Source organism: Oryza sativa, chromosome 1, assembly GCF_034140825.1.
Source record: "Oryza sativa Japonica Group chromosome 1, ASM3414082v1".
Classification (NCBI taxonomy): domain Eukaryota; kingdom Viridiplantae; phylum Streptophyta; class Magnoliopsida; order Poales; family Poaceae; genus Oryza; species Oryza sativa.
This window is the reverse complement of record NC_089035.1, coordinates 3903239-3920281: the sequence shown is the minus strand read 5'-3', so window position 1 is coordinate 3920281 and position 17043 is coordinate 3903239. Positions and strand designations below refer to the sequence as shown.

General features: G+C 42.3%; 1 protein-coding gene and 1 pseudogene across 1 annotated transcript; one reads left to right on the top strand and one right to left on the bottom strand.

Moving 5' to 3' along the window:
• Nucleotides 1-8390: 8390 nt before the first annotated feature.
• On the bottom strand, nt 8391-9114 carry LOC107276926 (uncharacterized; annotated as a pseudogene).
• A 1291-nt stretch (nt 9115-10405) lies between these two features.
• Nucleotides 10406-16548, top strand: LOC107275818 (boron transporter 4). Its single transcript, XM_015772567.3, has 14 exons — nt 10406-10524; nt 11738-11872; nt 11974-12056; nt 12171-12363; nt 12445-12583; nt 12658-12823; nt 13430-13596; nt 13721-13894; nt 14268-14363; nt 14453-14569; nt 14860-15182; nt 15347-15614; nt 15731-15859; nt 16143-16548. Exons 2-14 carry the CDS (start codon nt 11769-11771, stop codon nt 16200-16202), a joined length of 2019 nt encoding a protein of 672 aa, XP_015628053.1. The 5' UTR covers nt 10406-10524; nt 11738-11768; the 3' UTR covers nt 16203-16548.
• The last annotated feature ends 495 nt before the right edge of the window (nt 16549-17043 follow it).

Sequence of the window (17043 nt, the reverse complement as noted above, 5' to 3'; positions counted from 1 at the left end):
AAGGTGTGGCCAACAAAACATTTGGCTAAGGTTTCATCCGATCGAAGAGGTTAGGTTTTGATTTGTCCACCCGATGACATTCTTTTCCTGAAAGGATAACCGGGCGGGGAGAGCTTTCGTACCCACTGAATATTCATCGAGGGACCAGAAAGTCCAGAGAAGGTACACAATTAATCAGTCATTAGATATACAATTAATCAGAGTATAGTTTGCAATTTGAGCCGTTACTGGCGAATGGTGACTGACAATAGTTACTGGCGAATGGTAACTGACAACTCCAGCTAGCTGTCGCTGAAATATGCAAAATTCGAACTGAAAACCTCACAAAAGGCCAGCACGCAGTTGCTCTCTTGTGCCTTATTACAGGCTTGAATTACAAGTGATTACCGGCCACAGAAAGAAAAAAAAACATAAAGTACAATTCAGGAGCAAGTCTTGTCCCTTCAATTTTAGAGGTCACTTCATTTTTCTTGGCTTGAAGTCCTTCGTTCACTTCTACCAGAAAGTATCAAAATGTGATCCTTCAAAAACAAAAATTTTAGAATTTTAGATAATAGCAGAGGAAAAAAAAGGTTGTGGTCTTAAGATGATGAGCTAGTTGCTATAGCTAAGATCCTCTATAGGGTGTGGATACCGTGGGATATCAAGTCCCTATAGCCGAAGTTAGCATTTCTTGGGTGTTTTTTTGGTTGATTGCAACCATACATTTGAGTAGTTATTTTCAGTGACGTCTCGATGGGTAGAAAAATACTTTCCGGTTTTGAAAAACGAGAATGATATTTTTGGACCTCTGCATCAATCCACAGCCGTTTTACATCTTCCAAAAAATATATTAAAACCTAGTAATTGTTTGTTATCAACAAATTGACAATGTGTCAACATAAGCTTCCGGAATTCCACTACAGTAATTTGTGCCGGCCACTCCGATCGTTCTTGGGTTAAGAATACAATACTATCTTCTGGGAAGTTTTGACGGTCCCGGTAATAATATCCCAGTTTTTTTCTGGGCATTTGATTGGCTGCAAGGATTTCGGTTGGAACAACCAAGCGAAGATCAGGTCATCTGGAGATGGGGACAAGTGAATCTTATTCTGCCGAGACAAGCACATAGGGCCTTCTTCTAATTGACCTTCACAGCTTTCCGTGTTCAAATCAGCTACCGCTCGGGGTTATTCCAAATACAAGTACTTCCTTTGACTTGACTCATAAAAAAAATCAAGCTAGTATCATACTACCTCCATCCTAAAATATTTGACGCCGTTGACTTTTTTAAAAATATTTGACCGTTCGTCTTATTCAAAAAATTTAAGTAATTGTTAATTCTTTTTCTATCATTTTATTTATTGTTAAATATACTTTTATGTATACATATAGTTTTACACATTTTACAAAAGTTTTTGAATAAGACGAACGGTCAAACATATTTAAAAAAATCAACGGCGTCAAATATTTAGGGAAGGAGGGAGTATATTTTTATCCAGATTCGTAGTAATATGATATATCATATTTGAAATTAGATTGATTATTTATGGACGGAGAGAATACGTTGTAGAGGTGATGCTGAACTAAGAACACACTCTCACTGTAGGGGTGTGGTAGTGTGGCACAAAGTTTTTTTTTTCACTTGTTTGATTTGGAGCTAAATTTTCCCCTGTTAATATTTTTTTGATGGTGCTAAAATCTTGATAATTTCTGCGACTACAAAATTTGGTACCATAAATTTATATTAGTGAGGGAAAAAAAAGCAAACTAAACATCAATGCAATACTATTTAGGCCGCTAAAATTTTGGTTGGAAAATAATTAGCTTCACTCCAAACAAGTTCTTAGTCTTTGGCTGGGTTGCTAAAAATTGGCATCATGTGGCAACTTTCGTGGAAGCAGCTAAGTAAGCGCATTCGGCATAGATTCACCGTTTGTCTATGGTGGTCAAGCCCAGGAAAAAATTTCACAATATATCTTTTTCTTCGTTATTTTGTGTTTATATACCAATGCGATGAAATTTTGCACAAATATATCTCTACCGCATAAGGGTTGTGGAACCAGCGGTCGCGCAAAACAGCAGTGCGGAACCTATCGATCCCGCAGCCTGGAAACGCGGAACCGCCGCGCCGTCATCGCTGCATGCAACGTGAATGCATGCATGTATGCAACATATGCACATCCATGCATATGTGCTTGTTTGCCGCACCGGCCGCGCGTCATGAGCGCGCTGGACCGCGCCGGTCGCGCGGGAGCGAGGAATTGCGTGCGGGAACGACGGTTCCGCACGGACGTTCCGCGGGAGCAACGGTGCCACGCGGACGCTGCGCGGGAAGCACTGCCTTGATCCCGCATCTCCATTCTAGGGTAGAGATATATTTTCACAACTCTTTTCTATGCATGTATATAAAAGCAAAACGTTAAAAATAAAAGTATATATTAAAATTTTATTCGTCAAGCTCATAGCAAGACCGAAAGTGGATATTGGTTGGACTTCACACTGGTGGAGAAACCCTTTGTAGTCCCGGTTTTCAAACCGGGACTACCAATCCGGGACTAAAGATCGCTATCTTTAGTCCCGGATGAAATAACTGGGACTAAAGATATACCAACCGGGACTAAAAATCGAGCTGACCTTTTTTTTCATGGCTCTGTTGCTGTAGGGTTTATATATATATATGCATATATATATATATATATATACATATATATATATATATATATACATATATATATATATATATATATATATATATATATATATATGTATACATATATGTATATATATATATGTATACATATATATATATATGTATACATATATATATATATATATACATATATATATATATATATATATATATATATATATATATATATATATATATATATATATATATATATATATATATGTATACATATATATATATATATATATATATATATATATATATATATGTATACATATATATATATATATGTGTGTGTGTGACCAAAATATATTTACATTATAGAAAATGTGTACACATGCATATAGAAACATATGTAGTCATGTATTAATTACAATCCATTATATGTCCTAGCTAGCTACGATTTCGACGTAGTAGTCGCTAGCTCAGAAGCTAAGGACCTATGAATTGTGTTTCCGTCGTAGTAGAATTCACCCTTGGGATCAAGGACTTGTTCGTTGATGAATCCCATAAGTTGTTCTTGAACCGCCACGATAAATTCCTTGTGTGTGGTCAGGTTATCCCTCATACGAATAAACTATATGAATGTATGAAATTGATTAGTAATTAAACAAGAAATCGATACGTAATGAAATTTTGAATTTATTTGTACGTACATCGAGCTCTCTTGTGGTGATGATTTGGTCTGCAAGGCAGTGGCAATACTCACACACGTAATAGCAGCACAAGTTAGTTCCCTGCTTTTGCTTTCCGCACTACAAATAAATGACAAACGACGAGAGATCTAATTAATATACACTTGTATATATTTGAATCGGAGCAATATAAATGTAGAGCATGTGTACTCACAGGAAATTTAAACTTCCGCCTAAGTCTTTCTCTCCATTTGCCGCGGACCAAATGACGGAACCGATACCAAGCCCTACATGGAGTTTAAAGCTATGATTCGTAGTAGCAATTAACATAACAAGATTTTCTTAATTAACAGAGGAACTTATGACAATACCTGTCCATAAGTTCGAAAACCTTGTCAAACGTAGACTCTTTTTTTATCCATTGAGTCATATACGTTGACGGTGTAGGCCGACAGGTCGAAGAGTAAAAGCACCCAGTGGAATCTGCAATGTGCGTGGGATGCATTACATATGAAACACTTAGCAAGTTCGTACGGGAATGAAATTTGGTATAGGAAGACAGTAAAATTAAACTAACTCTGTGTTGTACGGCAACAGTATGAACGTCTTGTAATGCTGCGCCTTCAGGAGATGGACGAGATTGTCCTCTGTGGCTTGCGGATATTGGTCGAGCATTGCGATGTTTACTTTCCGAGGGTCGATGAATCCAGTATCGAAAACCCCCCGCCGTCGGGCCCTTTGAATCTCCATTCTACAACGATAAAAGAGAATATATTATTTTCTATAGTCTACTTATATACAAGGACCTAATTAATTAAAGGAGACGTAGTAAGAAATCTAACTGAACGATATACTTACAAAATCCAGCAACTCATAATAGAGACGTCGAGAGCGTCCAGCTGGTATAGTTCGTAGATTCCCTTGAAATTGATCCAGAGAATGTCATCTCCTTGCAAGAAGTCCGTGTCCCTGATCCTCGCTCCGATCATCTCTCTACCGGTGGCGCTCATCTCCATGTACAGCTGATGGAACTTGTACATTTGTGTGGGTAGGGACTGCAGCAGCTCAGGCTTGACAAGCGGTTTACCGAGTTCGTACATGTATTTCACTTCCGCCTTTTCGATTGGTGCGACTCCTAGCAATTGATCCGTAGTTAGACTGGTGTCAGTAATAAATTCTTCTATCGTCATTTCTTCACCGGTCACCAACGGCTCGATCTCCTGGTTTGGTTGCTCTCCAAGCTGAGGGACTGGTTTGGACTTTCCAGAAGATGCTTTCTTCAGCGTTCGCTCATAGTCCGATAGCTTAATGGCCTCCTTGGCAGGTGCAGACATACCCCTAAAGAACTTCCTGACACTCGGGTCTATAGGAATCTTCTTTTCTGGACTTCGAGGCTTGAATTGTCTCTTGACTTCTGATGCCACGTAAGCGTCAAGCTCCTCTTGCGTGCAATCGTACCCTGGGTCCTTGTTCTTGGCGGCGTCAACTTTCGCCTTCTTCGTTGCCCTTGTGTGGGCAGGCGGTGGAGCTTGGGGGGCCCTTGACTTTGAAGGTGCCGGAAGAGGAGCTTGCGGAGGAGTCGGTGTAGGAGCCCGAGGAGGAGTCGGTGCAGGAGCCTGAGGAGGAGTCGGTGCAGGAGTCTGAGGTGGAGACGGTGTTGGAGCATGAGGAGGAGACGGTGCAGGATCCTGAGGAGGAGATGGCGGAGCCGGAGGAGATGGTGCACGAGACGCCGCTTGTCGCCCAGGGAGGATGATGTACCGCCTGCGCCATAGAATAATGGCATGGCTTGTGTCTCATAGATGCGTATCACTGTCTCCTCCAGGGTAATCCAGCTCGAGGTCCTCGTACGCGCCTTCGACCAACTCAACTTCGACCTTGGAGTATCCTGCTGGAATCGGCCTGCAGTGGTAAGTACCTGAAGGGTCCGTTGGGATGGCCATGCCCGATGCCACCATCATGTGGTGAGAGGTTATTTATTAGTAATCAACATATATAAGCAGCAACTAGCGGAATGGCCAAATCTAAAATATATAAACTACGAGCTTACCTTTATTGATAAGTTCTTGAAAGGAATATGCAGCTCACATGGTGTCCGCTGAGTGATGTCATCAACAGGGCAGGTGGATTCGTCCTGGGTTTGTATGGCGTCCATGCTCTGTGATCCTACCTGCCCCGTTGAGGCGCAGCTGCTACGGTTTCCTGACGGGCTCACCATTGCAGGAGGAATGGTCGGCTGGGGATCATGGGACCGATGTGCGTGGCGTACGTCCAAGAATTCCTAATAGGGTAACTCCCAAAATATAGAGTTCTTTTTCCACATCGCCGCGTGACCATCTTCGCTCTCTATAGGCTGGCTTCTAGGCCCCTTTCCGAACACTACTTTAAGATCTTTAACCATAGCAAACATTGTTTTCCCGCTGCGATGTTTAGGCTTCATACGGTGGTTAGCCTTATGTTCGAAGTGCTTGCCTTTCTTCCGTACCGGGTGGTTTGCTGCGAGGAATCGACGATGACCCATGTATACAACCTTCCTACAGTGCTTAAGATACGTACTTTCTGTTTCATCCATACAGTGTGTGCAAGCCTTGTACCCCTTGTTGGACTGTCCGGATAGGTTGCTAAGTGCAGGCCAATCATTGATGGTTACGAACAGCAGCGCTCGTATGTTAAACTCCTCCTGTTTGTCCTCGTCCCATACGGGGACACCTTCCTTCTTCCACAACAGCTTAAGATCTTCGACCAGTGGTCTTAGGTACACATCGATGTCGTTACCAGGTTGCTTGGGGCCTTGAATAATAATCGGCATCATTATGTACTTCCTCTTCATGCATAGCCAGGGGGGAGATTGGAGATACACATCGTAACGGGCCAAGTGCTATGGCCGCTGCTCATCTCTCCAAAAGGATTCATGCCATCCGTACTCAAACCAAACCGTATGTTTCGTGCGTCCTTTCCAAATTCTTTAAATTTTCTGTCGATGTTTCGCCATTGCGAACCATCGGCGGGGTGTCTCAGCATCCCGTCCTGTTGACGCTCTTCAGCGTGCCATCGCATCATTCTAGCATTCCCCTTGTTCCTGAACAAACGCCTTAGCCGTGGTATTATAGGGAAATACCACATCACCTTAGCAGGAATTGTCTTCTTTGTTAGCTGCCCGTCAACTTCTCCTGGATCGTCTCGTCTAATCTTGTATCGTAGTGCTTTGCAAACAGGGCATGCTTCTAGGTTCTCATACTCCTCACCACGATATAGGATACAATCATTCGGACATGCGTGAATCTTCTGAACTTCCAGTCCTAGCGGGCAGACTATCTTCTTAGCCTCGTACGTTGTCTCGGGCAATTTGTTTCCCTTCGGAAGAATGTTCTTGACGAGTTTCAATAAATCGCAAAATGCCTTGTCACTAACCCCATTTTTTGCCTTCCATTGCAAGAACTCCAGAGTGGTATCCAACTTTTTGTGCCCCTGCTCGCAACCTGGGTACAACGAAGTTCTGTGGTCCTCTAACATCTTGTCCAATTTATGGGCCCCCTTTTCACTTTCGCAGTCCTCCTTGGCGTCCTGCAACATCTGACCAAAATCATCCGCAACGTCGTTACCATCAGCATCCCTTTCCTCCTCGCCCGTTTGATTTCCTTCAAATCCAACGTACTGAGCAAAGTTCGGAATATTGTCGTCTTCCACTTCATCTTCTTCCATTTCAACACCTTGCTCTCCGTGGGATGTCCAACAGTTATAGCTTGGCATGAACCCCCGACTCAAACAAGTGGAAATGAATAGTCCTGGATGCAGAATACTCCTTCTGATTCTTACACTTATTGCATGGACAACAAATAAAACCCCTTTGCCTGTTAGCTTCGGCCACTCTCAAAAAATAGTGCACGCCATCAATAAACTCTTTGGACCGCCGGTCAGCGTACATCCATTGCCGATCCATCTACATGAGTCGAAAAAAAATCATACAAAAATAATTATTCTTACAATAATAACAGTCATACAATAATTATAAGATAATTACAAACTGTTTCAACAGTCATACAATAATGACATATCTTTATTCATACAAAAATCATAAAATATTACACCAAATAATTCTTATTTACTATTTCTAAAGTTTTAAACTAATTTTAATGTGTTTTACTTCTTTTAATTTTCATTTTAGTTTGTTTTCTAGTATTCAAGATTAATTTTCACTATAGTTTTCCTTCTCAACTATTTTATAAAACTTTCTTTAGCAAATCAACTAAATTTCTATATATTCTTTCTTCCCCACACAAATTTTCTCCCTCATCAACTTACAACTAATTTTTGGAGACAAAAAAGTATGCAAAACATAGCTGCAAATGTAATATGACAAAAAAATATTGGAGGATGAAGTTGCAAACCTTTTAGGCACCTCCGATTTGTATGTAATCACCAAAATAAATTCACTAGAAATTTTAGCATGACCTCCCCTCTTTTTTGAAGAAATTTTGAAGCTTGCTCAGGCAGCTGGAGGAGGAAGAAGACATATATATAGGGGTGAGACTTTAGTCCCGGTTGGTATTACCAACCGGGACTAAAGTTACGATCTACCAACCGGGACTAAAGATCCCGGGGGGCCTGACAGGCCCTGACAGCATTTGAACCGGGACTAAAGATCATCTTTAGTCCCGGTTGGTGTTAAGATCAAATATGCCCGTTACCCTTTTGAACCGGGACTAAAGATCATCTTTAGCCCCGATTTTTATTGCATCCGGGACTATTGTGGAATTCGGCCGACCGACGAAAGATGGTTTCTCCACCAGTGTCAGAATTTATCGTACCAGTTGTTTGATTAGGATGTGTTTTAAACATAATCTTCGCTAAGCTGCTTTGTCATAAGCACGCTTCCTAAATTAGTTTAGGATAAGTTTTTTAATAAAAAAAAAATTATATAGAAATATTCTTTAAAAAGTTCAAATAAATTTTATTTTCCAATATTTTTTCTAAATAAAAAAAGAGTAAACTACACTCCCGGTCTCTAAACTTGTGACGTCGTCCCATCTGGGTCCCCGAACTCAAAAAATACAGATTCAAGTCATAAAACTTGCTAAAGTATGTCATTTCGGTCCAACATAGCCACCACCATTCCAGCATCCTACACGGCGCTGATGTGGCATGCCACACGGACACTGATGTGGCCTCATCAATACCTCTACATTGACTGACAAATAGGACCCACTTAAAAACTCTTTTTTCCTCCCTTTTCTCTTTCTCCTTTCACTTTTTTGTCCTTTCTCTTCTCTTTTTTTTTTGTTGTACAAGCGGCGGGGGCATGCGAAGTAGCGGCGCTCCGGTGAGCTTCCGACTGGGCACGGCTGCCTAGGAGCATCAGGGCGTCGACTTGGAGCCGGAGGTGTTCTCGGCTTGGGCAGGGACGCCCAGCGGCGGTGCACCGTGCTGACACAATGGCGGCCAAACAGGTAGGCGGCACCGCAGCACACGGGTACCTTGCTGGTGAGCTCCGATAGCAGGACGGCTCGGGGAGGAGAGGGGAAGGGGGGAGTTTGGCATAGAGAAGATGAGGAAGACCTCAATTTTGGACAAGGATCGACGATGGCGACGAATTCCGAAGTCTAAGTCAGCGGCAATAACCCTAAGCTTCGGCCAGAACGGCTCCGCTGCCGACGAGCGCAACGGCAAACCAACCTCGCCACCCTCGCGGCGATGACAACGCCACTGCCGCCGTTCTTGAGCAGGCCGTGTACCATGCGCAACACCAGTACCGACGGCGGCGGCAGGCGGCGACGCGGCCTCTTCGGGGTTTGGTTGCTTCGGGATCATTGTCTTGTCGAACAGGTGATGAGAGATGGAGGTGAAGGCACACTTGTTTCAACAACGAGCTCCTTGAGGTAGGTGTGCTTGCGGAGCATGTCGATGACCTCGGCCTTTGACCGGGAGGCGAAGAAACAGAGCTCGACGGCAGCCTTCGGGTCAGACTTGACGAGGGGCGGAAGTTGGCGACTGCGTCACGGCTGCGGAACTACTGTGCCGCAACATCGTAGGCATGCCCCGCCTCGGCCTCACCGGTAAACGTGCCGAGCCACACGCAGTCGCGCCGCTCCCGGCCAGAGTCTCCTCGATGCCCAGGACATAACCGCGTCCATCACTGCGCTGGCGCCGCTACCCACACGTTGCAGCGCCTCCGTCGACGCGGCTGCTGCGCCGGTGCCTTCTTGCCCACGGACGCACCTCTGTTCATGCCATCAAAAAGACAGCTCGACCAGAGGCCATGGCTACGGTCAATGCAGTAGGAAGAAAAGAGGAGAAACGAAGAAAGGACATGATGGGAATGAACAAAAAAGGATATTAAAAAAAGTTTTTTATTGGGGCCCACTTGTCAGTTGGTGTAGAATTTGTGATGCTGCCACATCATTGTCCGGGTGGCATGCCATGTAGGATCCTGGAGGTGTCATGGTAGTTTGGGATCGGATTGACACAATTTAACAAGTTTTGGGATTTGAATATACATTTTGAGAGTTTGGGGACTCAAATAACACAGTCGTATAAGTTTAGGGACCGGCTATACACTTTACTCAAGAAAAAACTTTGCATGTTTTTGAAAACTTCCAATTTAGCTTGTCATCAGTTAATTTGACGAGAAACCGAGAACCACATGCGCGGTGGCTGGCGGTGGTGTGTCCCTTGGGCCGCGGCGTACGTGGCGGCGCCCTGCAACAGTGGATGCCTGGGTGGACGATGACGCGTCACCACCATCCGGCCCCACCTGCAGCCACACATACACCCCCGGGCCACAAGCCGCTGACCCTTCAACCTTGTCACGGCTACTGCTACCATGCGCGGCAGAGCCTCCCATCCCCGCCACGTCATCGCTAGTGGGCCCCACGCGTATCTCTTTGTGGTCCTCCACATGTCAGACATGGGCCCACATGTCAGAGAGTGACGACGTAGTACTAGAAAATAATGGAGGAATTTATTTATTTATTTATTATTTTTATTCTAGGTAAACGTGTTCGTTTTCCTGGCCGCCGCGGCTTCTCCTCCTCTCTTCTTCTCCGCGGCGTCCATTCGATTCGCCCTCGATTATAAATACCCCCTCCCCCGCCGCGGCGGCGCAGAAACCCGCGTCTCCGCCACCACCCTCCAACTCTAGGGTTTCGCTCCCGCGCCGTCGAGCGGCCAGCATTGCCGCCGCCGCCGCCACGCGCGCCATCGATTTGCTCGACGACTGATGTGAGTGATGGTGTTTGGAGTTTCGCACTGTGTCCGCTCTATTTCGAACTGAACTGAACTGCGAGGTTTGGGTTTGGGTTTGGGTTTTGGTCGCGTTGGTGGTGGTGGTGGACTGGTGGTGGTGGCTGTGCGTTGCATGCCTGCCGGTGTTTGCGCTGGGTTTGGGGGGGATTTGTTTGGGTTTTTTCCATGGCTGTTTTTTTTTTTGATCGATTTCGGTGGCAAATTTCTTCGAGGAACGCTACGTTTGTTTGTTCGCAAGGTGCGGCGGCTGCCGGGATGTGGTTTGTGGGGTTGCTTGCAAATGGATCTACTACAAGTTGTTCTGTCAAAACTTTGCGAGTTTGCAGTTTGGATGTCTGCTTCTCGAGTTTTTTTTTCTGTTTTCTGAATTTTTTTATCGCCTATTAATTGATGAGTAACTTGTGTTTCGAATTTTCTTTTCGAAAAAGGCTATATTCACTAACTTTTTCTTACTAAACTCTTAGTAACACGGTTGTGTCATGCTATGTGTGCATTTAATTTTTTTTAACTTCTATCTACCTAAATCAAATGATCAAAATTTTAGTAAGAAAAAATTAGTAGGTGTAGCGTTGCGCTTTTTTTTTTTTTTACTGCGTGCCATTGGTTTTCCATGTATCTGGCTTAAACCGAGCCCCACCACGCATGAGGGATGAGAGGAGGTGTTGGATCGTACGGTTGTACTCGGACATGTTTGTAAGCTAGCTAGCCGCGGTTACCTTACCTGACGACAATTTTGAAGTGGTTTGTGGCACTGACGCTAAAAAGTTGTGCTGCAAGTGTCGAACTAGTTTGCACCTTGGTAAAATCTTCGTAGAAAGTGTATGTTGAAAATCTATATTCGTCTCCTCCGAATACAAAAGTTCGGAAAATTATGTTGCGGTGTACGTAGTACACGCAAAATAAATATTTATACTTCAAACCGTGCATGTTATATAAGTAACACACCAAGCAATTAAGCACACGTCTGATATTTTGATGGCTATAAGTTTGTTTCGAGGTTTCTCTCGATTTGACTCGTCTTGAGGTAGCTTGACGCCTTGACCCGAGTTTGCAAATTTTGTAGACGACATGGGGCTTCTGATGTTTTTATATGCCAATATGTGTGTCTTGAATTCAGTCAAAAAAATATGTGTCTTGAAAATCCATGTAATATTTATGTACTGTTTCTGAATTTTAATTACTATTGCAGCTTCTGTTTAGTCTCGAGCTAAGTACAGCTGATGGATCTACTAAGGACTCCCTTTAAGGGAGTCGTCGCTGATATCGAAGGCCGAGTAGCTTGGTACAAGCATGACTGGGTTGCTGGATTCCGCTCTGGCTTCAGGTTGATTTTTGTTTCAAACAGTTAATTCATTGAGTGTGTATTCCCTGCTTTTGTTGCTTGTTAATTTCATTTCTGAATTGCTTATGTTGATGCATTGTTAGGATATTGGCACCTACCATGTATATCTTCTTTGCCTCTGCCCTCCCAGTCATCGCCTTCGGAGCGCAACTGAGCAGAGAAACAAGTAAATGCTTACCTTCTTACCACTATGAGTCTATGCTACAGTCGTGCTATTTCTTGAGTTATTGTTCTTAGTATTTAATCACATTTCTAATAAAAGAAAAGTGGTTCATTTCAGATGGTATACTCACCACAGTAGAAACACTGGCATCTACTGCATTATGTGGCATCATACATTCAATTCTTGGAGGGCAGCCTCTGTTGATAGTTGGAGTTGCAGAGCCAACTATAATCATGTACACGTATCTCTACAACTTTGCCAAGAACCAGCAAGCTCTGGGGGAACGACTGTATTTAGCATGGGCTGGATGGTAACAACTGAATCTGAATACTATCACGTTAGCTTTTCAGAAAAAAAGTTAATGCTCTCCTGATTTGCCTACTGTTGACAGGGTCTGCATCTGGACTGCGCTCATGTTGTTTCTTCTGGCAATGTTCAATGCTTCTAATGTTATTAGCAGGTTTACAAGGGTTGCAGGAGAACTTTTTGGGATGTTGATTACTGTTCTGTTCCTGCAACAAGCCATTAAAGTATGCTATATCTAATAAGCTCAGTTCTTTCTATCTTGGAAGAAAATATTTAGACCAGGGCCTATCTATTGCAGGGAATTATAGAGGAATTCAAGGTGCCTAGAGATGCAGACCATAGTTCACCTATATATCAATTCCAGTGGCTGTATGTCAACGGCCTGCTTGGTGTTATCTTTTCAATTGGGCTGTTATACACTGCATTAAGGTCAAGAAGGGCAAGGTCATGGGTGTATGGTCAAGGTTGGTCACTTTTTCATCTTATTTTTATCTCATGAATCCAATTTTGAGAGCAAACCGAACTCTGGGTAATCAAATTAGCAACAACTGTTCCATTAATCATCCATCCAACCGTTAGATTTATGCCAAACATTTCTTTAGCTGTGTTGAAGTTTGGACTGGGCCTGCTTTAGATCAGGCTTAGGTTGTGCTGGGCTACAAGCTTGTGTTGTGAGCCTCTCAGCTTTGGACCAGACCATATGGGCTCCTTTTTTCCTTCTTGAGTAGACGGCTTGGCTTGAGATGGTGTTTTGTAGCCTTTATATTGACAGATTCTTTTTTTTAATGAACTTATATTGACAGATTCTTATTCCTTTATATTATGTGGATAGTTGCTGCACAGTTTTTTTTCTCTTTGAAAGTTTTAACATTTAGAAACAAAAACAAGAAATTACTACTATCTTCTCTACTAATATATACATGGCAAAGCTTTTGCTTTATTTCAAAAAAAAAAAAAAACTACTATGTATGCTACATCAGTATGTAAATGGCTCCATGATTATAATTTGTAACCATTGAGAAGCACATGTATGTGCACTGATCATTGTGCGTTTGAGTTGACACTTGCAGGGTGGCTCAGAGGCTTCATTGCTGATTATGGTGTCCCACTTATGGTGATTGTTTGGACAGCATTCTCGTACACGTTACCAAAGGATGTTCCTTCAGGAGTTCCTAGGAGGCTGTTCAGTCCACTTCCCTGGGAGTCGAGTTCACTGCAACATTGGACGGTAGCAAAAGTAATTAGTCAAACTTGCTTGTGATACTGGAGATGTGAATATTTATGGTCTTCAATTTTAGAAGTTTCGCACAGCTTATTTTGCATGGCATCATTAATAATATCTTCTCTTTTTTTATTTTCAGGATCTGTTTTCAGTTCCTCCAGCATACATATTTGCTGCCATTCTGCCGGCTTTGATGGTTGCAGGACTTTACTTCTTTGATCATAGCGTGGCTTCACAATTGGCGCAACAAAAAGAGTTTAACTTGAAGAAACCCTCTGCCTACCATTATGACATTTTGGTCCTCGGATTCATGGTGTGTGGCATGTTTTTATGATACAATTTATCTGCTTATGGCGACCCTTCTTAAGTTTCTCTTAGTATAGTCTTTTGAATAAGAAATGTTCTTATATATTTTAAAGTAGAGTTTGTATTTGTTACACCAATTGAATGGGTATGATTGAAAATACACCTGCATTTCTTAGAAAATTAAATTCCAACATCCGTAATATCTGAATTTTTTTTGCGTGATTATGGCACTACTGCAATCTACAAGGCAATGGCAGATAGGATACAGATTCTGCTTTCTGGTCTAATGTACACCCTGCATCTATCCTGTGTTCTGACTTCATTATCAGTCCAAAATTGTGGCATGCTCCTTTTCTCATAGTAGTACATAAATGATACAGGTCCTGCTTTGTGGTTTGATCGGCATCCCTCCATCTAATGGAGTACTTCCTCAGTCTCCGATGCATACAAGAAGCCTTGCAGTCCTTAAGGGGCAGGTTGGTGAACTTTAGACCGAAGTGTTTTGTTTGCTACGGTAGCCATATTTGCTCATCAGCTCATCCGTCTTGTTCCTTTGTTTGCTTAGCTGCTACGCAAAAAGATGGTTCAAACTGCCAACGAAGGCCTGATGAATCGTGCTAGCAGTTTGGAAATCTATGGCAAGATTCAAGGGGTTTTCATCGAGATGGACTGCGAAAAAAATGTAGGTATTTACTCTTCATTACTGAAGTATGTTACCATATAATTTCCTCTTTAATTTATCTGCTGCATTTTACTTCTATTGTGAATGCTGGTTCCTGTCAAAATTACTAGTTGTCAAGAAACTTAGTCCTGCTCCATGTAATTGCCTGAACCCCTTACTTTTCACCTAACGATTAAGGGTTCATACTTTTGCTTTTCTTTCACCAACTATTCGAAATGTTGATGCCACTGTTAGTCTTGTATGGAAAATGTTCAAGCAAATCAACTTATAGGTCAAAAATTGTCCTGCAGACTGATTCTGTTGACAAGGAGTTAAAGAGCTTGAAGGATGCTATTCTGCAAGAAGTTGATAAAGAAGGGACATTGGCTGAAGAATTTGACCCTATAAAACATATTGAAGCACATTTGCCTGTTCGAGTGAATGAGCAGAGACTAAGTAACTTGCTGCAATCCTTATTAGTTGGTGCTTGTGTTGGAGCTATGCCAGTCATCAAGATGATACCGACATCGGTCCTCTGGGGTTACTTTGCTTATATGGCTATTGACAGTCTACCTGGCAACCAGTTTTGGGAAAGGTTAAGACTTATATTCATCCCATCAAGCCGACGCTACAAGTAATATCTCTATCTGCATCTGTTTACCCCAATTGAACAATGAAATTGCATGCTTGACTACTTGCGGTGCAGCCTATGTGCCTCCTTTGGATTAATCAAAAGATAATCCATTTTTTTTGTTAGAAAAGTGATTAACAGCTTACACTATGCTTCATCATTTGCAGGGTTCTTGAGGGTCCCCATGCCTCTTTCATGGAATCAGTGCCTTCAAAAACAATTACTGTCTTCACGATCTTCCAGTTGGTTTACCTCTTGATATGCTTCGGCATTACGTGGATACCAATAGCAGGGATCCTGTTCCCGCTGCCATTCTTCCTTATGATTCTTATCAGGCAGCATGTCCTCCCAAAGTTTTTTGAGCCAAATGACCTTCGGGAATTGGACGCAGCTGAGTATGAAGAGCTTGAAGGTGTCCACCACGATCACACGCTGGTATACATTTACCTCACCTTCTTGGATTATTTGCTTGTAGTGACGATTTTGTGTTTCATTCTTCAATGCTCCGATGCCCCACATCTGTTGTTAATCTGAAGTTTGGTTCCTCACAGGAGGATGGTGAATCTGATTCAGGAAGCTGTGGCAGCCGTGACGACGCTGAGATATTTGATGAGCTGACAACTAACCGTGGAGAGCTAAAGCACAGAACTTCCAGCCACCGTGAAGAAAGGCACCTGCAGGTAATTAAATTATTTGCAAATGAACAATATTGCAGCGAATGTGCACAGGATTAGAGATGAGATGATAGAGGGTGTGGGCTTAATTAACAATTTGCTCTCTAACCTTCTGCTGTGGTCAACTACTAGGCTACTAGCCAGTCTGTTGAAATACCACTCACGATCTATTGTACTTTGGACCTAAAATGGCATAGAGTAAATTCTCTTCAGTTAAGCGCATTTCATGGCATCCTTTTTTTTATTTTACCTATTTGAGTTTCACAAATGTTTCGTCTCCATCGTGCAGGTGCATTCAAACGCCATTCAACCCAGGTGTGGAGATACTGAAAACTTGTCCGAGTGCTAATGAATTTCTGCTTATTCTGTCGGATGAGTATATTATAGGCGTATATAGCACTTCCTCAAGCAGCGGTCCGTTGTATTATATACATAATACATTCATACTTTCATATACATCGTACTGTAGCTGGAGATCGGCCGTACGATATGACATGCTTGTACGTTGTCAACTTGTCACATTGTGCATGCAGTAAACAGAAGCAACTGGATTTTACTGAAGGTCTGTAAGGCTGTGTGACATGTAGATTTCAATGTTCTCTAGCCTGTGAATTGTTGCTCCTAGATTGTTCTGTTTGATTGTAAAATTGCATGGCAATCAATATGGAATATAGATGTGGAGTTTGGGCTTTCAATGCAGTAGCACTTGATGTTTCGTTTGATCTGGCATAAGCTTTTAGCGTTTTATTTATATAGAAAACACTCGTGCAAAAAGTAAGTGGATGGACTCCCAAGATGGTCATGTCCAAGTTTGGCCATTTGTCTGATTTAATTTTTTTTAGATTAATATTTAAGTAAATTGCACCCACAATGTATCAACTTGGCAGGTGGGTGTAAATTGGTGTAAAAACTTGTGAAATGAGCGTTCTAGTGCAACAACTTGGTAGGTAAGTGTAATTTAGTACAAGAACTTTATAAGTGATCGCATAAGAACTTGCAAGATACGTACAATTTTGATATAATAAGTTAAGAAGTTATGCGACAACTTAATTATTTGGAGCACTTTTTTTTATACATATTCAATTTTTAAGTACTTATTTTGGCAATATACTAGTGTGGATTTGTATATAAGCATATTTATATTTTTATCCTAATAACTAATAACTGAAAGTCAATTAAGCTGGATGTAG

What these genes read in the sequence shown, in the direction of transcription:
- LOC107275818 (XM_015772567.3), top strand. Translation starts at nt 11,769, where the DNA reads ATGGATCTACTAAGGACTCCCTTTAAGGGAGTCGTCGCTGATATCGAA. An exon ending in TCCTGCAACAAGCCATTAAA is followed by an intron (nt 12,584 to 12,657) that starts GTATGCTATATC and finishes TATCTATTGCAG; the next exon opens with GGAATTATAGAGGAATTCAA. An exon ending in AGATGGACTGCGAAAAAAAT is followed by an intron (nt 14,570 to 14,859) that starts GTAGGTATTTAC and finishes ATTGTCCTGCAG; the next exon opens with ACTGATTCTGTTGACAAGGA.